The sequence below is a fragment of the Calonectris borealis genome, chromosome 1, assembly GCF_964195595.1.
Source record: "Calonectris borealis chromosome 1, bCalBor7.hap1.2, whole genome shotgun sequence".
Lineage (NCBI taxonomy): Eukaryota > Metazoa > Chordata > Aves > Procellariiformes > Procellariidae > Calonectris > Calonectris borealis.
Genome location: NC_134312.1, coordinates 134955042 through 134980511, shown reverse-complemented (window position 1 = coordinate 134980511; position 25470 = coordinate 134955042). Strand labels below are relative to the sequence as shown.

General features: G+C 42.7%; 1 protein-coding gene across 7 annotated transcripts in view; it reads left to right on the top strand.

Moving 5' to 3' along the window:
• The first annotated feature begins 269 nt into the window (after positions 1–269).
• REPS2 (RALBP1 associated Eps domain containing 2) overlaps positions 270–25470 on the top strand; it is a 101936-nt gene continuing 76735 nt past the window's right edge. For 2 of the 7 annotated variants that reach the window (XM_075175474.1, XM_075175491.1), the window contains exon 1: positions 280–1026. In XM_075175474.1, coding sequence (XP_075031575.1) covers positions 817–1026 — 210 coding nt within the window. In that variant the 5' untranslated portion in view covers positions 280–816. Of the gene's footprint in view, positions 1027–1464; positions 2902–25470 lie in introns of those variants that run through there. The other 5 variants (XM_075175500.1, XM_075175517.1, XM_075175509.1 and 2 more) reach the window with 5 other exon arrangements.

The following is a 25470-nucleotide window of genomic DNA, read 5'->3' as shown; positions in this document are numbered from 1 at the left end:
CTCACTTTGGGGTACGACATTACTGCATTTCCTTACCGCAGCACCCGCGCTGCGTTTTCCGCAGCAGGTGGTACTTTTGCAAAGGCCGGTGACAAGGGCCCACCGTATCGGGGGAGAAAAACGAGTACCCCTGAGCTCCGCAGCCCCTGAAGCGGGGACTGAGCCCCTCGCCAGGGCGACCCGGCGGGGCTGTGCCGGCGGGGCAGGCGTGGGACGCCCGGGAGGGCTGGCAGGGGCACCAGGCAGCCGCGGCGTAGGCCGGGGCGAGACGGGTCACCCAGCCGTGTTTTGACGCCTCTGTACCCGCCCGGCGGCGGCGCTGGGCCCCTCGCTGCCCGTGGGTCTGCCCCGCGGCACGGCGATGCTCTGTCCCACCCAGCACCCGAATCCCGGGGCTGGCGACAAGCGCAGGCGGTCGGTTCTTAAGATTAAAACCAAACCAACTCAGGAAAAAAAAAAAAGAAAATACGAAAAAGGCGCCAGGCGGAGGACCGGGGCGGGCGTGGCGGAGCCGTGAGGGGACGCCGCCGCCACGAGTGCCCGCGGCCAGCGAGGTCCCGTCGCGGGGCCGCTGGGTGCGGGGCGGAGCGGAGCGGCGGGTCGAGGCGGGGCTGGGAGGGGGAGGCGGCGGGAGCGGCTCCCGGCGGCGGCTGGGGCACTGCGGAGCCGGCGCGGCGGCCGCACCGGGCGGGGGCGGGGACTGCACCTTCCCCGCCGCAGCGCGGCGCCGCCTCCCGCCCGCCCGCCACACACCCCCACCCCCGGCGGCGCGGCACCCCCTGCCCCGCCGCCCGGCTCTGCCTGCGCCGCCCCGCCATGGAGCAGGGGCCGGCGGGGGGGCCTGCTGCTGCCGCCGCCGCCGCCGCCGGCACCGGGGGTCTGCTCCTGCCGCTGAGCGAGAGCGAGCAGCAGCGCTACTCCGAGCTCTTCTCGCGGTGCTGCCCGCCCCCCGAGGCGGCCGCCGGGGGCAGCAGCGTGGGCGAGCTGTTCCGGGCCTCCCAGCTGCCCCCGGACACGCTGCACCAGGTGGGTCGGGGGGCGGCCGGCTCGCCCCGAGGCTGCGGGGTCGAGGGAACGGGACGGGACCCACTCCCTCAGCCCTGCGGGAGAGGGGCTGGCGCTGCCTCCGCCGGAAAGTTAGGGTCTGGGCGGCCGGCCGGTGCCCGGGCGCCCCTGCCCTGCCCTGCCCGCGGGGCCGGGACGAGCGGCGGCTCCGTCTGCGGCGGGTGGGTCGGGCGCGGAGCGCGGGTCGGTGCGGGCGGCGGAGCAGAGCGCTGCCGGCGGCAGAACGCCGCGGGAGCGGGGCACGTCTTCTCACCGGCCGCAGCGGCGTGGACGGCGGTGCCTGGGGCTGCTTTGTGCCCCTTTTCTTTTTTCAGACAAGCGACTGGTAGTGCCAGTATTCAGCAGTCTTCTTCCTTCCAGGTGTTTGTGTGTTAGGGGTAGCGATGTCCTGGTTGTCCGTGCTTTGACACAGGCTGCCGGCTTGGGCGTGGGGTTGTGCGGAGCCCTTGGGCGTCTGCCCGCCGTCTCCCGGGTCAGATCGGTAATGTCGTTAACTTCCTCAAACGGGCCCCCGAATATCAGAAAGACAGTTGCGTTCGCCGTAAAGGACGTGCGATGTGTTTAATTCCTGGCTTGAGACTGATATTTTTTTGTCTAAGTGTTGTTTCAGTGCAAAAAAATCCGTAGGTAGAATGGTATTGTGGTGTTTACGTGTCTGCTCTCGAGAGCAAATACGTCTGGGTAGGAAGTAAGAGGCTCTCGCACCATCGGAGCAGCAGGGTCCCAGAAGAGGCCCCCCACTGAGGCTATGAGGCAAAACCCTCCCTAGTTTTGAGGAGGAGCTTGGTCAGGCTGTGAGAAGGCTTGTGCCATCCAGTTTCTAGGGAAGAACCAGGTTTGTGGTCTTCTCCACCTGTGGATTAATAATTTGACTAATGCACTGTAGTTGCATAACACTTTTGACAATAAATTCAGAAGAGGTAGGGTAGTCCTGTTTATTTTTCTTTTTTTTTTAATTTTTATTTACAGGAATTCTGTTTTTCAGTAGTCTTTATTTATCAAGCAGAAAAAAGTTATCTTGAAATTGAGCTGAAGTATAGTTATACCTGGGCACCGCCTGAGTAAACTCTTCCACTGCTTTCCTGATAGCTGTCAGGTCATCTCATAACTTGTATAAATTCATATTACACAGATGATTCTGAACGAAAATGATGGTATTTCAAGGATTTTTTTCCTCTCTTACTTGCACTGTTTACCAGATCTGTAAAACAAAAATGTTACTGAGTGCTGTAGTACTACTTCATTTTGAGCCACACTGTGGCCTTGGTCTTGCAGGTGAATTGAGTGGTGAAAGTAGAGATTTCGCATAGATGTAGCGCCTCTTTTGCAAAGAGGAAGAAGAGGGCATTTAATTTCAAATAAGAAGGCGTATTTAAGAAAGTTGTTAAAGCCTTATTAGTAAATTTGTGCGACTTTGGTATTAGTTGCTTCGTTTTCCAAAGAAATATGGAAAAACCCTCTTATTTTTGCTATGTGATGCCTTACCCTATCATTTAAGTGAAATTTATTATCATATTATTATCATAGTCTGGTTTGGGGATCATTTTGATAGTAATGTGTGACTTAAGCCTGGAAATGTTGGGGTTTTTTTTTAATGTTGTTGTTGTTTTTTACTATTTTTAGATTATTTCCAGGTATATTTATGCTGTGGGGAGAATGTTACTGGGAAATAAGCCTGTAATTGGCTTCAGGAATATTCAGATAATAAGGCCTGTGGGATCTGGGGCTGTTTCTCTTCCTCCTTCCTGCCCTCCCCCTCTTGTTTATGTGGCACTGATCACCGTGGCGTTCTGCTCTACGGCTAGAGCTCCCATCCTCAAAACCCACTGCTGTCAGGTATTCTTACTAACATTTAACAGGATTTAAGAAAAAAATGAAATAACGTAATGCGTTTAAAAAAAAAAATTGGAAATGTGGATGTTTTGATAGGGAAAAACCCACAACATTGTTTGAGATATTTGCTGATATTTTATCTTTTATCATCCTCCAAAAATGCAATCTAGTAGTTTCTGTTTAAAAAACGCTACCATTCTAACAATCATGGGAACAAGGCACAGCGGTTCATGGTATATGTTTTCTGCTACTACAGGGAACACCCATTTTAGGCAGAGGCAGCTCCTTTGGGTTAAGATAACATGTTTTCTTTGAAATAATTGTTGACCATGAAAGGTTTCTTTTTTTTTTTTTTTTTAAATCCCCATCTGTCGCAATTAGTGCTTAGCATGCAGGCATCCCTACTAACCGCCTGCGAAATAGTCTTGCTGAGTTTTGCCATGTCAGAAATGGGGAGATTTGCATTGGAAACTAGTTCTGGATTTCCACTAAGCAGAGCCTGCGTAATCCAGGAGGTACTTAACACCATTCCCTGGCCCTTGCGTGGGCTATAACAAGAGGCAGCTGTGGACCGTTTTGTAAGCAATGTGCAATTTACAGCTTTTTATTCTCAAGGTATTCATTGAGGATCGGTTTTACAGATCGGTGTGCTTCCAGAACTGGCATTTAGTGCCATGGCAAAGTCTTGAACCTGTGCTGTTGTCTTCAGGGATTTGTACTTGTGCAATAAGTGGGATAAATCTTTGAGAAAGAAGGAGCCTTTCCTTATACAGTCTTTGATGGAGATTTCTTGTTGATCAGGAAGATGCTCACAAGCATCACGGGAAATCTCCTTCCACCTTCCTTAACTGTAATGGCAGGGTTTGCAGTCTAGACAAAAATCGTGTGGGTGCGTCCCGGCTGGAGTACTGCTGTGGAATATGTCAGTTCCTGTGGGGAAAAGCGGTGACGTGCACACCCAAACAGCGAACAGGCAAGGGGTTTGTTTTGTTTAAAGGTCGGTTGGCTTGATCCAAGAGGTTATTTAGATGAAAGAGGCTAGGTAACGGGGAGCAGGTAGGGAATGTGAGAGCGTGTGCCAGAAGAGGAAATGCTGGAATAAATGGAAAAAATCCAAGAGCAGCCGGGTCAGTAGGAGCAGATGGTGTGCGCCCGAGAGTCCCGGGTCTTGCTAAGAATGAAGTGATTGAACACAGATTCATTACACCTGGGCTCATTAAAGCCAGCTATTCTGCTGGGCAATAGGGTACAGCAGAGGTTGTACCTATTTAACTTCCCTTAAAGAAGGGATCGAAGAATGAACTCGGCAAGATTGCCAACTTTAACTCAATTTCCAAGACTGATTGATGCTGTATTATGTCTACGGTTAGAAAGATGACTAAGAACTTGACATATGCCCATAGTTTCTTATAGACATACAGAACAGCAAGAGTTATTTCAGTTCTGGAAAAATGGTGAAGTTAGCACTAAAATTAAAAATGTCAGGCACTTCACAGGATGGAGAAGGGCATGACAGGGGCAGGACAGCGTGGTTTTTGCAGACTGTATAATCATACCTCCCCTGTGTACTGAAAGTCTTCGACTAGCCATATAGTGTGGTTAAAGGCAGAACCATTAAGATTTTATTTAGACTTGTACAAAGCCTGTGGCAGATCTTTCACTGGGGGCTTTTAAAGTAATTCTGTAAAATGTCTATAATCTCTTGCCTGAAAGATCTGCGCTAGGATTGTTTTTATTTTTATTTTTTACAATATTTACATCAAAGGAGGAAGGAGCAGACTAGTCACACGCCATGCAGTTATGTAGACTGTCAGAAATAGAAGAAACTCAACAGCGTCAGCTGGATTTATATTTATCCATGTTGGTCAAGTTGAAAATGGTGTTCCCTACGCTTTGGCTCCTGATAAAGGTAAAAGGAACTGAATTTCTGCAAAGAAAAAAAAATCCTGAAAAAAGAGGCGTCTTGAACTCACTGGGGCCACAAAAATATCGCTGAAGCAAAGGCGATCCCACAGCCTAGTTTGTTCCATAGATCAGTATCGATAACACCTCTTACGAGGGGAGAAGGCAGGCGGTTGGGAAGAAGAAGTGACTGCATCCCGGGGCAGGAGGCAGCGCTGATGGCCGTCAGGGGATGACCACAACAGGTTTCTCTGCCTACAAGGGCAAACTCTCTCTGGGGTTTCTGGCCTTGCCCTTGGAGGAATCGGTTTGATTGTGCTCCCTGAGTGTACTGGGATGTCAATACTCCACGCTAACCGCTGTGCCACAGGTGTTGACGGTGGCTGGTTTGCATTGTCTCATTCTGGGCAATCAATTTGTGACCCTATTTCTGGCCGCCAGCGAGTACAGCCTCTGCTCCTTGAGTCCGGGACACCAAAGTTATGGGTGGCAAGTACCATTGGGCTGATGTCTGCGTGGATTTCAGATAAAATAGTGCTTAATAGAGTCATCGCCCACTGATCAGCAAAGGAGAGGTACCTTGTGCTAGTCTTACTGTTTGTTGGTATTACTGTGGTCTCTGAAGATTTCGTCTTAAGAAATGAGGGAGCAGGATTGGACTCAAGATTTACACTGAAATGCTTATCTCTTTATTAGTTTCTGACTTATTTGATGAATTCTCACTTGGCTGTCTGATGGTATCTTTAATTCCCAGTTTTATAAACCTTAATCTTATTTGTGATCTTGCACTGTCAGCACAGAGATCCAATTTTCTTAAGAAAACGCATTCTTTCTTCTGTAAACGAACACACTGCATTACTTTGAGCTCCGAGGATGACAAGTACTAATTGTATGATGCTGGAGCTACACAGACGCTGCATTTTTTTAGCTGGGACTCTCCTTCCAGCTCTGGGTGAATAGGGAACATAGACCAGAAATCTTGCTTTTCTTCCACAGGCTTCGTGAGTTAATTTGTGTTTATCATGACCTGTCTCTATAGTTACAACTCTATAGTTTAACTGTATTTCTGTGTTCAAAAAGCAGAAGTGTGAATAGATTAAAAAAAAAAAATTGCTAAGTTGATATTTCTTTGGAAAAAGGCCGGTACTTTTTTCATTCCATAAAGCATAAATTGGTACCTGCATAATAGCTGGGGTGGGATTAACTGTCTGCCTCAAACAGGCAGAAAAGAATAAGAACTGTGGCAGTTAAGAGGAACTTTTTGACTGAGGAAAGTCTGGACTTATTATTACTTTATAAAAGATAAAATACTCTCTGTCGTGCCCCTTGACAGAATTTGGCATTCTGCTAGTGCTGGACATGTGATTTAGCTGACTGACTAATTGCAAGTCCACCAAAAAGTGGTGTTAGGTTAGAGCACACATGGAGAAATTACATCCTACTGACATCTTTGAGTCAGGAAGAAGCAAAAGGGGGAGTACAACTTCATGTAAAAGAAGAGGAAAGGAAAATTGACGTTTCACTATCTGTACTTCTGGCCACAATCCCCCAAACTGTCATTGCCTTTCTAGAGTCACAAGCAAACTTGTGTTTGTGTAAGTAGGAACATGCAAAATCCACATGTAAAAACCATAGTAGTAGTATTTTTTTAAAGAAATTATCTAAATTATACCAAAGTAAAGGGTAAAGCAATATTGATGATACATTCCATTAAAAAAAAAATTGAGGTCTTAGTACATCTTTAAACTATTGTTTATTATTTAAACTATCATTTAGTAGACACTACTTACAAGATTAGTAGTATTGAGTGCCTCAATGTTGAGATACACAGTAGAAGATTCGTAGAAGCTGTTCCTTCTCAAGTGCGTTTCAAATCACTCTGTAAAACCAGAGACTCCTAGACCTGCTTGTCACAGACATTCAATGGGATGGTCAAAATTAGCCTGGTCAAGGCCTGTAGCAATTAACCCTCATCACAACCAAATATGAATTAATCAGTTTATTTTCCAATAAAATAATGCTTTGCTGTGTCAGTGATTTAAAATAATTCTATAAGAGGGATGGAGGAAGAAGATCTGTTGGGGTGAAAATGAAGAGATTGCTGCAGTATGAAGCAGTGATAGTGAAGAATGGGTTTTATTTTTAGTTTTTTTTCGAATAAGTGGTTTTGTCATGGCACTTATGTAGTGGGTTCACCAAGCAGTTGAGTATAACCTCTTTTACTCGTGCACGTATCTGCAGCAACATGCTGTCAGTATCGTGATGTTTATATACAGATTGTTTGATGTTGTCCACAATCTGTTTTGCAAAGGACACGTAGTACACAGAATTCACCTACTTCAGTGGGGGAATCTAGCGCAGACACCCCCTGCAAAAGGACCCTGGTGGGATATGGGAGAGAATTGGAAGGGTAAAAGTGAGAAAACTCGTGGGTTCAGATAAAGACGGTTTAATAGAGAAAGCAAAAGCTGTGCACGCAAGCAAAGCAAAACAAGGCATTCATTCACTGCTTCCCACCGGCAGGCAGGTGTTCAGCCATCTCCAGGAAAGCAGGGCTCCATCACGCGTAATGGTGACTTGGGAAGACAAACGCCATCACTCTGAATGTCCCCCCCTTCCTCCTGCTTCCCCCAGCTTTATGTGCTGAGCATGATGTCATATGGTATGGAATATCCCTTTGGTCAGTTGGGGTCAGCTGTCCCGGCTGTGTCCCCTCCCAACTCTTTGTGCACCCCCAGCCTCCTCGCTGGTGGGGTGGGGTGAGGAGCAGCAAAGGCCTTGACTCTGTGTAAGCCCTGCTCAGCAGTGACAAAAACATCCCTGTGTTATCAGCACTGTTTCCAGCACAAATCCAAAACACAGCCCCATACCAGCTACTGTGAAGAAAATTAACTCTACCCCAGCCAAAACCAGCACAAGAGGGTTCATATAAACTGTGAAAACATGAATTTAGCTGAGCTGAAAAACTTAGCCAAGAGAGATTCATGAAAGATGGCATAAGCATTTCTGTGACAAGGAATCAGGATAAATAACCTATTTAAATTTAAAATATTGTGAATTGAGAAATACGTTTGATACAATATTTGTAAAGCAAGATTCTTTGATGTATTAACATCTAAACATGCCAACAGTATGGTAAAATAAAACATTAATGAGCAATATGTGCTAGTTCAACTTTTGAAGACAGTCAAACAGTTGAACAGCTGAGTTAGTGGATAATTAACTAGAAAAGGTTGCTGGAGCAGAAAACCAACTGTGGGCAAATAGTAATCCCCTCTTCCTGAACAGAGGGAATATTTTCTTTTTCCAGTGTATTCAGGGGCATTATTTGGTGACCACTGCATAAAATTGAGAACTCTGTTGGGAAGTTTGGTGTGGGTTTTTTCCCTCCCCGCCCCGCCCCGCCCCCGCCCCCCCCCCCCCCCCCCAGTTTAGATATGATGATGAGGTGGAAGGATGTGGGGAGACGAGATCCATTTGTTCTGTCATCTGGTAGGACACAGTGACCAGAAATAATCAGCTAAATCACTAACTGCAAATTATGCTTAGTTTATTTACCAAAGTGTTGAAAAGACAAAACATGTTTTTATAAACTTCTAAATGTTTGTATACATAAGAAATGTGTGGTTTTCGTTTTCTAGCAGACGAAGATGGTCTGTGTATTTTTAAATGAATTTCAGTTTTCATCTAAATTTAACTTTGCATATATCACATGTACCTACACAAGTAGATGTGTCTCTTATTAAAGATGATATTGGAGCAAATTTCTTACAAAATAAAAATTAACGTGTATATTAAGCTACATGGTTGCTTAAATGTTTTGAAATGCTACTTGTTAATAAAACCAGAAATGTTACCATATTTAAAAAAAAAAAATCTTGATTTAATGGTGACCAACTGATGAGACAGATCTTTATCTAGAAAAATAACTAGATAGTTCCAATATAAACCAAAAATGGAATTAGAGTCTTGCCTCTTCGGACTTAAATAATGTTTTAAATAACTTATTTCTCCCATGAATCTGCCTTGCAAACGTTAAGGTTCAGATGCTTCATGCTGCCAGTTGTTTTAGACGGGGCGGTACATTTGGAGGGGAGTGCTGAAGAAGCTGTCTCTGACAAGTGTCCCCCCAGCAGGTTGTCACGCCGTGCGGAGCACGCCGGCAGTGTGCGCTGGGCTCTCTCCAGCTGGGAATAGGCCTGCTGAAAACGACCCCAAGGTGACACGCTGCCTGTTAAGTTGACGTTGTACCTGGATGAGTCATTCAGTCGCCTTCCCTAATGAACATAAATTACTGAGAAGAGCTACAAGAGTGCTCCACTTACAGCAGCATGATTAGCAAATGTCTTTAAAAGAAAAAAGGGGTCTTGAGAAACTTCAGGTAGCCTTGACTACCAAAGCACATCTTCAGTGTTTTCTTCTGCTTCTTTATTTTTGATCTCTGTGAGGTTTTTTCTGCCCTGAGAGTCTTCCCCCATCCAAAAAAGCTGCAAATGGTTCTTCCAGTATCTCACCCGTGTATCTGCATAGTCCTGCAGTCTGAACGCGCACCTCGGTTGGTCCTCTTCTCTGACAGGAGGTGTGGGGGGGCTGCTCCTTTCAGCAGGGCCATACTTGAAACACTGGATTCAGACCTCATCATTCCCATTGGCTTGGTGGCACTGAAAATTTAGTCGGCTAATGGGGAACACTTGGCTGAGCTTGAATTTAAGCTGTCCGAACATGGCCTGTGGTGTCTGCTCGCCCACTACGGTATGAGTCATGAAGCTGAATTTAGCAGCTTTCAATAGCAAAGTGTTACTTTATTATTATTATTATTATTATTACTACTACTATAATAAATGTCAAGTGTTTTTTGGCATGAATGTTTCAAATTAATTTACTTTTTTTTAATCCTTTCTTCTTCTTAAAGTCTCTCTTTCCACACCAAGAAACATTAGATCAGCTTTGGCATAGGTAACATTTCACATTTCGTGCATTATTTACTTGTGGCATAATTTACACAATGATGTCCTATGGAAGCCAAGATGATGGTCTTTCAGAATAAAACGATGTGTCTAATAATTTGCAAAACAGGATGAGAGCTATGGGCTAACAAATACAGTCAGAATTATTTTGTTACCAACAGTAACAGCAGTGGAACAGTAAAAGGTGAAGTACTTGGAGGTTTCAAATGCCAAAAATAAAAATAAATGGGGAGGGAAGCAAAACAAATTCAATAGTGTGATGTACGCATTTATTTAATTTTTTTTTTTGCTTTCCCTCCTTAGGATAATTGCTGCTTTTGTAAGAACATCTTTATGTTTTAATAGCCATAGGCTGCCTTTCCTTTACTATGTACAGATAGGAATGCAAATACAAGTCAAGATATAAAATGTGCTATAAAATGCTGTCGTACTGTGCATGGGCACTGGAGATGACGTCTGATGCTGCTGCTTTGAAGTCCTGTGCTCTTTAGCTGAATTGAGGATGAATGCTTGGTTTAGACGCAAACAAGTAGGTTCTCACTGACGGAGTGACGCATTTCAACACATAAGGTGCAAGCATGTTGGGTGAAATGGTGATAATTTTAGGGTTTTGTTTAGTGATGTGGAAGAGAAAAAATTTAAGCTGCTTTTCCAAGTGACATGTTGATTCAAACTAGAGGAAAATGGGGTATAAGGTCAAGGAAGGGCAGGAGGTGTCTTCTACACACCCCATATGCGATGGAGTTAGCTACAATGGTACACCTTCAGTTAAGAAGTCTTTTGACAACTCTTCAGTCTTATAAAAATAATCCATAACTCTCAAGTAAAGAAGGATTTTAATTTGTGATATTGATTAAGATAACTGCACCACTGTAGAGGATAATGTTCTGGGTGTGTGTTGCATTGCCTTTAAAAGTACCTGCTGTAGTTGTAAGTGCTAGGGAAATGAACTTGGGAAACGTGCCAAATGTGATAAAATAGGTTGGGTACAGGGAGCATCAAGTTTTTTGGGGAGCCAGTCTAGAAAATCACGTTACAGTAACTACTGAAGAAAGAAGCATATTTTAGGAAAAAAACATTTTGATGAAATGGGAGATAAGTGCGTATGCAGTTTTTGTTTGTGTCAAAAGTGCATCTTGTGTCACAGAATCTCTGTTTTCTTCTGTATTAGTAGGGTCTCATTTTGTCTGCAAAGTGGAACAAAACCCAGAATTACATTTTTATGGGAAATGCCAGAATTTCTTATGGCCTTCTCGAGCAAAGTTAATTGCGAGAAATGTTCACAAGAGAAGTTGATTTGGAAATGTTTAAAAACCTGTAATTTATTGAACTAAATCAAAACACTTTGTTTTGAATTGCTTATGTGTTAAAGCGCTATGACATCTTAAATACATAAATTTTGGGAAGGAGGTCATCATCTTTGCTCCTTTCCGTTGGTTGGACTAATTCTGCTGTTGCATGTAGCAGTGATGGTGGCCAGGCAGCTTGTTCAGAAGGGAGACTGTGGTGCCTCATAAATGTCATCTGCTAAGGAACCATAAGGGTGTGAAACATCAGAACAACAGCTACCACAAGAATCTATGGTACCTTTGTATTAAGGCAACCTGAAACAAAATATTTCATTTCCTGGTGGAAATTTGAAAGGCTCATTGGAATCGGAGTGTTTTTTTCAGGAAGAAACTCAAGATTTTGCAGTATTTTCAATTAGTCTAGTTCAAGATGACCAGATTTGGTGGCTGCCATCTAGCTGAGGAGGATTTGTCACGGTTTCCGTGTGTGTGTTCTTCGTCACTTCTTGGATACTAACTCTTCTGATTTTTAGCAACTGGAGGCACTTTCTGTCACTGCTTTCAGAATGCCCCATTGCTTTTTTGGGGGGAGGGGGCGGGGGGGTGGTGTTTGGTTTGGTGTGTGTGAGGTTTTTTGTTTTGTTTTTCTGCTGATACTATTTTAAATATAAAAGATGGAGGACTGGGAGACACCAAGTGTCAGATCTGCCATGCAGAGTTATCCATAATTGATTCTCATCCTGAGAAGTGAGAAGCAAAAAGTTTAAGTCTCTGAAGAATGAGTTTTTCTGTCATTGTTGAAGTTGTGGGAGACCTAGGTAATTGTAGCTGCTAGAAATATTCTCCTATTTACATATGTGGACATGTCCCATATGTCCTGGCCATCTGTTCTTCTCTTCCGTAAACTCTGAATTCAGTATTAATGGTAAAAAGGGGTCCTGAAAAATTTCCCTTGGACCCAAAATACAGTAATTCCCTTCTTAAACAGACTAAGAGGAAGGGTCTGAATAGAAGGCTATTCCGAAGTGATAGTATGTTTCCGTGGATCATTGTGGGCTGACTTCTGGGTTACTGGCCAGGTTCCTTTTTGGGTTTGGTAACTGCGACGTTCATGCCTCCCAGCAGCTTTTTGTGCTTCTCATACTTAGATGAGATCCCTTGCGGTTCTGGTAGGAACAGATAGGCTAAAACTAGTTTCCCATTACAAGAATGTAAGACAAGTGGAGACCTTACCTGAGGATGAGGGAGCTGGGAGGTAGTTGGAGCAGGACAGCGGTGAATCTCATCACAAGCACTGGTTGTGAAAGAGATTGGAGGGAAGCTTGAAAGAGGCAGCCAGGTGGCCCGTCTGTGTATTGGGGGATACCTGGTTTGGGAGAAGATCAGAAGGCAAAAATAAATAAATTCAATTACATGGTTAGCTGCTGTTCTCTGTTGTTGAATAATGAAAGGCAGGAACCAGGAAGCTGCTTGTTTCTGTTTTTTATTAGATGCTTTAGAGACTATGGTGATGAGCAGGTTATAAATATAAATGTCTGCTGCAGATAGAAGGTGAAACAGGCTGGAACCTGGTAACTTTTAAAAAGGGGTAACATAAAGTTTAAAATTGTGCTGATACTTCCTGCAGAGTCCTTGAGTAGTCTCATGAAAAGCCTACCAATAGCAAAAAAAAACCACCACCACACCCAAAAACCAACAAGCCAACCCCTCCAAAAAAAACTGTAACAAAAAACCCAAAGCAAACCCCCCAAAATTACACAACCAGAATCTTATCCTGGTTTTAGGCTGAGTTTTTCATGAGATGCCACCAAAGTTAGAAATGAAGAGAGCCTCAGCTTTCGTTTTTCTCTCCCTGGTATTTGATGGAGGGATACTGTAACAAATAGTAGGTTTGGGGGTTTTTGCAGTTGTATTGTAACCTGCTGCTACCCACGCTTAACCGTGAACTTTCTTAAAAACAGCACTGAATTATTATTATGGAGATACAGTATACTTATAAAATAAGACAGCTGTGAAGTCATGCCTGTCAAAACATGTTTTGAGTGTTGTGAGAGGAAGGAACGAGGCTGGGGAGCCTGGGTGCGATGATGTTACAGCACCTCGTACCTCGCAGCGTGACAGGTCCCGGGTCAGAGCAAATACTGTTTCAGGACAAGGAAGAGCAGCACTGGGCAGTGCTGATACCGGCAGGAAAATAATTCTTAATGTTATTTACATCGAGTTCTCAGTCCCTTATTTTCCTTCTCTCTCTCCCTGCCCTCCCCAGCTATATTATAGTAATTATATCTTTTATTTGATCTAATCTAAATCAGGACTGTCCGTGAGGAGGATATTCTCCAAAGGAATATTTTTCTTTAGGAAATACTCATTAGCTGTTTTTAGACTGCATTATTTACCATGCATATATTTGATTGCAGGGGAAGTATGCAATAGGTAAAGCTTTAAGTTAAGTCTAGCAAGGCACTTCATTTTAGTATAACTACTGAATTTAAGCCCTGCAACAAAATAGAGCACTCTGGAATTGGAGTGAAAGTGTTCTGTCCAGATACTGAAGGACAGGTCTTAAAGTAAATACCTCTGAGTAGGGGAAACATCCAAAAGGGCAAAAGTAAAAGATAAGTTTATGAATCTTTTTTTTTTTTTCCTATATAGTTTAAATTATTTGGCAATATCTAAGTGCATATATTAGTAACAACCAAATTAATACTGAGACGGGCACAGTAATACTTGGGTTGTCCTTCTAGTAACTTGGTCACTCAGGGTTAAGTTTCAAAATGTGAGTGTTTGACATTTTAATGAAGAGAAAGAGGAGCAATGTGTCAAGGGCTGTTGATGTGAAATACATTTAAAGAAGTGGATGAGTAGTGCTATCCAGTTTTCCATGTTCCTGATTCCCTTCCATATGGAGAATTCTGGTAATATATAGTGCCTTAAATAGGTAGTTGCAGGACCGTCTTATGGTCAAATTGGCATTTGCCCAGAAGAGCATTTCTGCAGTTCCCACAGCACTGTCTAGTTGAGTGGCATGCTTCGTATGTGACTCTACAGAGCACAGAGAAGAACTCAGTTTGCTTGGAGCAGTAAAATTATTTGGGCCAACTCTAAATGCTTGAAATTTTGCTTTGCTTCCTGATGGCTGTTGCAAGACAGCACATCTTGCAAGCAACGTTGTACAGCAATTTTCATTTGTAGGAGAGCATTAAGCCATTTCAAAACCAGTTCACCATTGCTGTAAGATGGCCAGGGCTATAGTTTTATAACGAAATAACGTACTGGAGTAGTGTAGTTCCAAGGAAAGGTGGGTTTGAGTCGTAAGCTAATACACGTTGCTGTAGTGAACCACTTTTAATGCTTAAAAAATTTTAACCTAAAATGACTTTTCAGTCCCGTGAAATATAAAATGTTTCTTTTGCTTTGCTACTGATGTTTCTGTTCTGTTAGAAGTTTGCCTGCCCATGCTTTTAATACCCTGTTATGAAATGTTCCGTTCTCTGTTGAGTTAGCCTTTTCTTGCGGTCCGTCTGGGAGAACAGCTACAAGTGTCATGCTAGAAGTTCTCATTTGCAATAGGAATGCTCAGTTTACCCCTCCATGGCAGCAGTAGCTCATTTATTACCAAGGTTGCAAGCAAAATATGAAAGCTAGTTACATCCTCGTGTGAACACCTGTCAGTCTCATTAACCGCTAAATGGTCAAATGGCTGAAGACACATTTGAGTTTCTGATGTGTAACACACGCTATGGGGAAGGCATCCTTCCTCTGGTTCTCCATTAGGGGCTTGCTTAACGTGTCATCCTGCTCTTTAAGCAACGCAAAGTTTCATCTCCTGCTGGGAGGGACCTACTAACTAATGGTCTTTTTGTTATCATTCTATGGCTAACCACAAGCTTATATTCCTGAAAGGTCTTGCCGTTTCCTACATAGGTGTTGGTTTCAGCTCAAAAATGAGATGGTCTCTTTTATTGCTGCTTGTTCCACTTCATCCATCTTAATGTAATCTAAAATTTGCCAATTTCCCATGTCATGGGTTGGGGTTTTCCTTTGGCCTGGTTTTCGAAAGAAATGAGGCTTTTGCAATAATGCTGTTAATTCAGCCCAGTAATAACTTCTGAATCTGTTAACTGTTTCAACAAAATTTCGCAGAAAATTGAGAGTCTTTGAAGAGTTCCTAAGAGTTATGTAAAAGACCCAAGTCATTTCGTAAAACAAAACCCTGTTAATTTTCCTGCTGAGGGAAAGGTCCCAGAGTGTACTCAACCCGTGTTAAACATTAAAGAATCTGCAGGGGAATGTCACCTCAAGACAAGGGTTCAGAGAACGTTGGGATTTGTCGGTTTTGCTGCTCAAAGGCAACTTCTTATGAGAGCTGATGTAGTTATTAAACAGTGGTGTGGGCATGAGATAAAAGATGGTTGTAGAACAGCATCTTAAAAAGTTACTGTGATCGTGAGCGGGGAGGAGCAAAAGGGGAAGGCGAGTCTCTCCGTATCTGCTCCGTGTCGCTATTTTTGTGCCCCTCTCTGCCCCCCCCGTCTCTTCCCACGCGGCTCCACCTGCGCTGCTCTTTGTTCCCCTTGGTTCCAGCTGGCGACTTCCACCAGCCAAGAGAGCTGCTGGTTCAGCACTTCTCTGCATCTGCCAGGAAATACATAAATAGTGGGAAGAGAAACGGAAGGGATGTGTTCTTGCTCTTTTTGTCAGCTTTACTTGGGGCTTTTTTTTTAATTGTATGCCTTGCAAAAATGTATTACTGTGAGAAAATTTCCTTGAAGCTAGAGCTGAATTCTGTCGCCTCCTTGGTTTCCTTAGTTTTCTGGCTTTAAGAAAAATGCAAGTGCTTCGACATTGATGCGTTGGAGATGGATTTCTCATTTATACAGCTATTAAATATGCCATTGCCATTGAGAGGTTTAATGTAGTCCCCTAAGGGCTTGCCAGGCATTGTGTTTTGTTTGCATGCACCCCTGCCTCGTGCAGTGCTTTGTAAGGTGTCCTGCACCTGCGTACCTGCAGGTAGCTGCAGCCAAATTTGATCACCGCGGGGCTTTGGGCGCTGTCCTATAAATTCCCTCTAACTCCCCGGGAAGCTGGATTCGATGTGCCGACACTATTTTTCTCCTTTTGTGTCAGTACTTTCGCCTGGTGTTTCCAGGCTTTGTGGCTGCTGTCTGCCCAGGAGCTGGAGAGAATATGCCCGTTCCATTTTTCTTTTATTGTACATAGGCTCAGGTTCCCTGTCACCCCAAGTGACGTCTCATCTTATGTCGGGGATTCAGATGAACAGGCGGACAACAAGCAGGTGAGCCTGTCACACACGATGTGCCAGCTCAGCATGTCGCAATTGATAGCTGCTTCTGAATTAAATACCCAACTTCATTGCCATTTGCTCGTTCCTCACTTGTTTGTGAAAGGAGGCATGAATTTCTTCAGCCACGTCTAACAAGTCTAGATCTTTTAGCAGTGGTTTCCCTTCGGGAAGTTTCACTGCTTGTGGTGCAGGAGCTGCCCTCGTTGCGCTGGCGCGCAGGAGAGGCTGCCTGCCTGATCCTCCTTTACAGCGAAGCTGTGTCTTAACACAAAATACTTCTCTTGCCGTGGTAATATCTCATTAATTATCTCCATATCTGTTCCATTCTTAGAGGATCGTGTCACCTTTTGAAAGTATTTACAGGTTTTTATGTTTATTTATCTTTACAAAATTCAGTGGTTTTTATTATGAGTAAAAATGAGTAATAGATTTTCTTTAATTTCTTACTATGTCTCTGCTGTCTGTTTTTCTCAGTTGGGAAGGAAAATTGGCCTTATTTTCAAACTTTCATTACAGAAATGTTTAAGTATAAACATTGCAGGGAAATATTTTCTTGTACAAAAACTGCAGAACTGTTTCCAGTGGAATTTAAAAATAACAAACACCACCATTCATCTCACTGCAGAAGTGTTTCTGCCGATACTAAATCTTGGAAAAAAATATTTAACAATATCTAATTATGAGCCAAACTTTGCTTGACCATGTACCTTTTGACTTTGTAAACATGTTTGAGGTCTTAAGCTACACAAAATGTTTGTGACGTAGTTTGTTTGAAAGACTATTTGGAATGCAAAATAATTTCTGAAACGATATATTATTGTTAACATTCTTACCTAGGGTTTTGGGGAATATTACTCAATATATATGCTTTTGCTTAAGGTTAACACGTTTTTAAATTTTATGAAAAATTGCAGCAATGTGTTAGTCAAAGACACTCCAAGATACATGTTGTCAGTCTCTTGGAAAGCTGTGAAATCCTGTATGCTTGTGTTTAACCAGCTTGCCCAGTGTAGAGCGAACTTCTTGCGTGTTCTGAAAACACCAGGGCTGAGGACACAAGCAGTGGGCTGTGCACGCTTCACCCCAGTCAGCCAGGTCTGAACACTCCTCTGCTCTTTGCTGCGTTACCGACTCCTACTTTCAGAGCAAGAAACTGAGAGGCTGCACAGTGAGACGGGGCTTTGTTTGTCATTTTTACTTTTGAGGTGTCATTTTTACTATTTCGAGGGAATAAAAGAAAGAATAATCAGCAAAAGCATGTCTGAGGTTTTTGTAGATGTTAGGTGCCACTCAAAATTAATGGTATTTCTGTAGTTTTTTCATGAAACTGCAACGGAGGTAGGGACCAGCAGACACGGTCTTGCCTTCCAGTACTTAGGACTCTTGTCCTAAGAGTCGCCCTTGGTGTGCCATCCCTCCCTCGCTCCTGGCCTTGCGCGCTGCCTTTTTCGTAGGAGAAAGCACTTTTCATGGGCCAGTGGTAGTGTAAACATTAACGGGTTCAGAAGCAACCCGTGCCCTGAGTGGCTACCTGGCGGCTCCGGCAGCACAGGGAGGGGGCTGAGCTGCATCAGCGGTACTGGTCAGACCTGTGAAGATCAGAGGCTGGGAAATGCATTTCTCTGGCACCTCTGCCCTTCTTTCAAACCAAATGGACACCAAAGCTAACGGGCTTTGAAAAGTATTGGGGAGAGGGTTTGGTGCGGTGTGATCGCAGCAGCCTTGTAGGAGGCTGGATTATCTACAGGCATGGAAAGGACCTTGGACCATCCCTAGACACCCTCTCCGATCCCCAGCAAAATCGCAATTCTTGAGCAATTTGTTAATCCCAGGTGATAACTCTACCTTTTATAGGCAATGTACTCTACTGCTGCCTTATTTTTAGATTTAAGAAGGTTGTTTTTAAGCCTTATGTTGTTTACGGCCTGTCTACAGAGGATATGAAGAACAGATTATTCCTCTCCCTTTTTAAGCCAACTGTTACCATGCCTCCTTTTAGTTTAATGTTGCAAACTATCATTTACACGTTTGGACATTTCTGAAGCGAGTCTTGGGAAAATGAAACTAGAGAAAATTTTTCTTCCAAGAAACCTGAAGTATCATTTGCTAATAAGATAGATAAGGGTACAAATGGTCGTATCAGACATAAGAATAAAAACCATACGAGCATGATTCTTCAGAGAAGAGGGAATTTCACTGCAGCTTCCCTTTGGGCTCCGAGCAGGGACTCCCTTGCGCCTGAGACATGGTACATTTTCAGAGGCCCCTGGGGAACTGCGGGAGAGGTCCTCCCTATGGACAGGGCTGTGCCACCCAGTCACGGGTCTGCTGTGTGCCTGGACGGCGCTGCTGACCGCAACCCCAGGGCGGCCAAAACGCACCTACCGACTGCAGGATCTTTACCCTCCATCAGTGAATTGTGTCTGGGGTCGTTGCCCGCCCTGAGACCATCCCCTCACCCCAACGGGCTCATCTGTAAAGAATTCATGAAGATGTTGATACTCATTAAAACATCTTGGTTTCCACCAAGGCAGGCTTGAAGTTACAGTTCCTACAGATGTGTTGAAATGGTGGATTGTATTGCATGGTGTGTTTGTCAGTGTTTTTTTTTTCCTTCCTTTAAATTCTAGTTTTAAAAACATGGTTCCTACTGCTGGTGGCTTCCTCTTGTGTCACGTACGCTCTTTGCCCCTGAAACCAACTTTGGTTGTGGACCACAAAAGAAGGCCAGTTGTCAAAGGGCCCTCGTTGGAAATATTGGCACCACTCTGTTTAAAAAAAAACCAACCAACAAAAAAACCCAAACCCAACCCAAAAACCTCTCTAAGGCAATGTATTCACAGTAAACGTCTTATTGAGTAGGAAATGTTTCTTATTCATTCCTTGAAAAACGAGCCATATACGAAGCTTATGGGGGCAAGATAAGTTGGATGGTTGCCATTTTACATGTCTGTCAAGACTTAGTGAAGATCAGCAATTACCGTGAAAACAATTTTATTAGAGAGTGCTTAATAAGGAGACTTAAAAAAAAGTTAAACTCTTAAATTGTTTGTTTTGTTACCTTTCATTCTGCTCCTCTGGGACTTCTATTCTCAAAGTTTCATCTGATGCCAACTTGTTCAATGTGTTGGTTTTTTATACGCTGCGCTCTCATCTGTGGGTCGTGTTGCAGGTTTGGACCTAAATGGACTGTAAATATCTTGCGCAGGAATCCAAGTCGAATCCTTTCCAAAATTTTTGTAGAAAATCAATTTCCTGTGAGGAGTGTCAAGATTTTTAAGGTTAATACTCCGTGGAAATGCCTCCAGCTTTTTTAGCAAGCTGGAAAAAAAATAAATCTGCTATTCTTATGCAATACGAATTAAATTTGTACTTTTGATGTGCAATAAATACAATGTACCTTGTTAAAATTTCTTATTTAAAAGGACAAAAGGTTTTGTATTCTTTCAGTTAGAATTAATTCCTTTTGACATTGAAATATGGAGCCAAAGATTTTCAGTGTTGTGAGAATTATTATTATGAAAGCAGTTCTGAGGGATTTAAAAACAATGAGAGCCTCGGGTATGATGCCCAAATATTGTGACATTAAAAGGAAAGGTACAAAATACAAATATATTCCATTATAAACTGTAATTTAATTGGATCATTTTTACATGACTTGTTCGTTGTGAACAAATTTTTTTCAAAACAAATATTTCTGAATCTGGAAGAATGAAATGGACAGGTAAACCAACAGGTTTCTAAAAGGACATGGCTGTTTCAAGGAATCACGGTTATTTTTCTAAAAACCAATTTTTTTTATTGTTCCAAGCTGTTGGGTTTTTTTTTTGTGGTAATTTGCATGCTTTTTCTGTTTAATGGAATATTTGCAATTGTCACAATTTTTCCATGGCCATTTGCTTAGGAAGATACAAATAAGCAATAGATGCATGTATTTCTCACTGCTTATCTGGGAGAAAAAGGTAGGACAGTTGTCTACATTCGGCAGAATTAAAATCATCCAGGTTTTGTGCATAGCTCAAGAACGTCTGGATCCACAGGCATGCAGTTCTTCAAAGCTGTATTTTTTCTCTCAGTAGTAAATACCTCTCTGTGTGTTAATAAGGTACGTACAGAGAGATTCGGAATTATTTGTGACATCAATCCCAACCATGGGTTTGAAATTGTAGCGAGTTTATTACTTCTTGTACCTGCTATACCTGTTGAGAAAAGATCCCCCCCGCCCCAATATTTTAAGAATTTGTACTGACCAGAAACTTTTCAGGGAATTAGGATCTTTAAATTTTTTTATTGTTTAATGCACAGTGTTGTATTTAATTTTCTTGTTACTAGTTAGAGCAGGCAAGTTGTTTTAATTCAGAACTAACATAGTGGCATGGATTATTTTAAAAATCATTCTACCTTGATGTAGCATCTTCTATAAAATCTGAGAGTCTTTCAGATAGAAATTGTTACAAAATATGTATATACTGGTTTGTTTTCAGAAGAAAAAGTGCTTGTGGATTAAAGTGTTGAGCTTTCTGCTCAAAACCATTGTTTCTAGAGGCTGAAAATGCTTTGTTCATGTATTATAGAATGATTTTCTTAGAAAGTTAGTGTGGCTAAGAAGTTGAAGAAAGACAAAACTCCCTTTTGAACTAGTCAGCAGTGAGCCTGCAACTGTGGTGAGAAGCAGGTCACAGATGGAGGTACTTTTTTGGTTACTTGGTGGATGGGTCATGCAGCAGCACAGATGTAAAACTGACATTTCTCCCCTGCCCCTTATGCAAGCCCCAGCAACTTATAAGGCAAAAAAAAAAAGCAGTATCTTACCTCAACGCTTCTCCCCCTCTTTCCTCCCCTCAACCTACCCCAGTGATGAAATGCAATCTAAATTTATTTTAAGTATTCACACATGTGGAAAAAAACAGTCCCGCTTTTTGACTGAAGACCTAGTTTCAACAGCAAAATAAAACTAAGCCACAGTTTAAAGATTTCGAGTGAAGAATGTAGCAATAGTAGTTTTTTTCTGTTTTATTTAAATATTTTTCTGTTATATTTAAACTTTCTTTCTGTAAGCTGTAAATAATAAGAACATCTGAAAGTTAAGTTCCCGCTATAAAATAAAACGGAGGACACTCCAAGTTGTTGGCACTTTCTGTGGCAACACTCTTGCCGGGCAGCAGCAGGTAGGTAGAGCAATATTTGTTAGGTAGGACCGGAGTGAAGGGGAGTGTCAGGAATAGGACTTTCCTTGTTATCTTACTTCTCATGCTTAACAAAGTGGTTGTTGTAAGTCTACTAAGCCAACAGATTCCTGTGCAAAAGCACTAAGGGAATTAAAAGCTTAAGTGGTTACTGCACTCTCTGGAGTTTAAATGGTTTAGGCAAGGGAAATAGGGGAAAGAGTATATATTTGTTAAGGACTAGTGCTTTTGCTTGTTCTCAGTTAGGCTCCAAACTAACAAAGCAGTTAAGAAACTTGGGGGTTTTCAGCCCATGAGCTTTCCTAGTGAATTTGCATGGGGCTGTTTAATGTGAATCTCAGAGAGAGAAATCTTTTGAATTGTACAGCTCTTACAGAAGAAAAGTTTCTAGCTCAGTCATACAAAGAGTACGTGCTTACTAAAATATAAATTTATTAAAAGTCTTCTGTGGCTCTTTTTAAAGCTGCTGCACTTCGGCCCCCTTTTGTGAACGTGTTGTAGAGTTTAATTGCATGATAAACTATTTGCTCCACAGGATTTCTGTTTCATTTAGTGCAGAAATTGTGCAAAGCATAAGGCAGAGGGTTAGGAGAAGAAAAAGAGGCTGCTGCCTTTAAGACATGAATTGGCACGCAGCACAAGCTCGGTTTTTGGTATCCAGCTTTCATTTACTTTAAGCAATAATTCGCCTAAAGACTTCTGCCTAAATATAAAACTTAGCAGTGTTAAAGAACAAGAAAGAAAATAAAGCAGTTGAAAGGAAAAATGATTGCTAAATAGTTCATTCACTGTCCTGGTGCATAGGCTTAATTTTCAATACTGAAGCAAAGTAATGCTAAAAATGAACAGATATTTAGAAAAGCTGCATGTGACAAGCTTTTACAAATCCTTTTTATTCTACTATATAGTAATGTGTACAGATGTCTTTTTGTTTTTCTAGATTAACTTCAGAAAGTCCTGTGAAAGAGTCATAAAAGCCTCACAGCTGACATTTTTAAATACCTTGCCTGCTGTGATGTTTTGTCCTAATAATGGAGGTATATTAAAATAAACATGTTGTTAATTGTTGCATTAAGACCAGAGAAATGACAAACTGAATAATTTAGCATTTCAAATACGTCGTGAGCTCCCCCTGCACGCGCCACGGTGCCAAGAGCTGGAGAAGGTATTTCGGCAGCAGCTGCAGGTGGAGCTGGTACGCGGCCGCTCTTTCCCACTGCATCCCACTCTTTCCCAGTGCATCTCTGCTGAGCTCCTTTTCCTTGAATGATGGACCAATGCAAAATAATTGCTTAATAGAGCCATTTATAGAGCAGATTGTAAATACTGAGTATGCAGCACAACAGGCTTTGTGAAGAGAAGCACGGAGCTGTCTTCCTAAGGCGAATGCAGATTTATGGCCCTGTTTTCAGATATTATCCAAACATGGATGATGCTGCGTTTGTGAATTGTCCCGTCTGATTGCAGGAGGATTTCTTGTAGGCTTACAGATAAATGCTAGCTCATGTACCTTGTGTGAAATGAGACTTGGATCACAAATAGCTATGCTCATATCCTTATAAAATGGGCCTGTGGAAATGAAAGGCAGGGAGAGAAGCTTTCATTTGCTTAGTGCAAAAATGGCAAAATGTTACTCGTGAATGTGTAGGAAGAGGAAGCAGAGACATAAGAATTATTTTTGAACCAGTTGTAGTATTTTGTGTAGAAAAGCGTGAAAATCTTTCTCAAAACGGGTGGTGGTGGGGTTTCCACTACTAGAAGAAAATCGCTAAGATTTTATTGGACATTTCCTTCTTGCTTTGCAGATAGTAGTATGTCTCCTGCAGTGATCATTATGCCTTTGGAGATCTGAAATCAGCATGCAATATCAGCCACGGATCACTCTCCATTTTACCCATCCCTTCCGAGTCAAATAAATCAGCAGTCTTTTCTCTGCCCAGTGTGTTAAGTTCTTCCTTATTAATTTGCTATTTTGAGCCATAAATGTTTGTTGAAAGTTGTGCCAAGGACTTAGAAATTAAATGGGGATTTGCATACCTACTGCAAATCTCAGGCAGTGGGTTGATCCCCTCAGCTGTGCAAGCCTGTGCAGTTCCCTGGTACGGTGCAGCAGATACTCTGTGTGGAGAAAAGGCTGTTATAAGGATACTTTCTGTATTTGACTGAAGTCTTAGAAGTCCAAAGCACTTTTTGACAGCCTCTCACAAGCACAAATTATGCTATCATTATCTTTATCTAAGGACGGGAGAGAGAGGTTGAACAGAAATCGCTGCAGCAGTGATGTGTGATGGATCATGCAGTATCTGTGATAGATGAGAAATAGGCTGTGCCATTAGTGACTTTTGTCTTTCCAGAGTGAACCAGTCTCAGCTGTTCCGCGCAAATTGCCACAGATCTGGTGGTTAGAAAATCCTTTTACAGAATGTCACTCCAGACTTACCTCTGTCAGTGAATTATGCCTATTTCAATTGAGTGCAATGCTCCTAATAACATGTCAATTAATTTTAAATTGCACAAATCTTCACTCTGCTACCAAGACTTGGAAAACAAGTTTCATCAATTGCTCCCTGTGGGACTTCGGAAAAGACATAATTTAAAGCACGCTATATGACTTTTGGTCTCCTTTCTTTTAACGTACAGAATTTGATTTTGTAAGTGGTTTTGGAGTAAAAAAAAAGTGAGACTAGTTTTGCTAAATAGTTTACTGAATCTTTAAACCCATGTTGCTAAAAGTTAATGTTGGATAATAATCTCTTTGTGTAGTGCTATGGAAGGTTTTGCAAGAGAGCTGTGATTCTTAAGTGGTGTATTATTTATTTTTGCATATCATGATATTTGGGTCTTACAGTTGTTTTAAGCAATTAAAGATTAGGGAGGAAAGGCTAATGGAAACAAGCATAAAGGTGTTGCTGAACTGAATGTTTAAGCATTCATCTGTATTGCACTGGCCAGAGTTAAAAAATCTGGTGATAAAAGGTGAATGATATAAATTATATGTTAGACATCAATGCATAAGAAAAGCTTTATTCTTCTTTTTCTTTACTGGAACCAAGGGCCACGGAAAACAAATAGATCCAGAGGGATTAACTTGAGTTTCGTCTTGTAGAAAAATCTTGCTGTGAACCGAGTCTTGTATGGGAGAGGCCATCCTGCTTTGATCCATGTGCCAGGCTTTCTGCAGTGAAATCCAGAAACCTGCAGCTAATAACTTTGCTGCTATATTTTTTTGGCCAGCTCTGCTACATATCAGTCACCGGTTGGATTTGGGTCACTGTATTTTGGTGGGGTCTGGGAATGTTTCCCAGGTGCGTGCCCTGGGAATGCCCTGTGCACAGAAGCACCGGGAGGTGCTCCGGGAGCTGCCCGTCCCTCTGCCCTGGCCCCAGGCTGCCTGCCTTCCCTGGGAACCAGCTGTGGCCGTGCCGAGCGGGTTTTCAGCAGGGCGGCTTGTGGATCCCGTGGGTAGCCGGAACTTAATGGCAGTAATTCAACTTATCCACAGCTCAGCGCGGCCGCAGAAAATTCAAATTTCAGCTCCGTTTAGGGTCGCCACCTCTGTTTATTTTCGAAGACTGCGCTTACTTCTTTCACTAGTTGTTGAAGGCGGTTACCTCTCCTGCATTTTAAAGGGTTTGTCCCAAAAGTCATGGGAAAGCTGAATTGATTAATTACATATTATTTTAGACCAAAGCTAAGCAACGTTTGCTTTAACGCTTTGTCAAATCCTTTGTCTGCGTGTCTCCCAAGTGAGGGGCTTTCCAGACTTCTCCGAAAACCCTCACCCAGGTGCGTGTGCCCGCGGAGGGGGAAGGTCTGTGGCCGGGTAGGCGCTTTTGGGTACTGCCCTGCCCGTTGTCCCCTGAGCTGCTGAGGATGTTGAAGAAGAGCTTCAGCACTGGCTGAGCGGGAAGGAGAAGTGG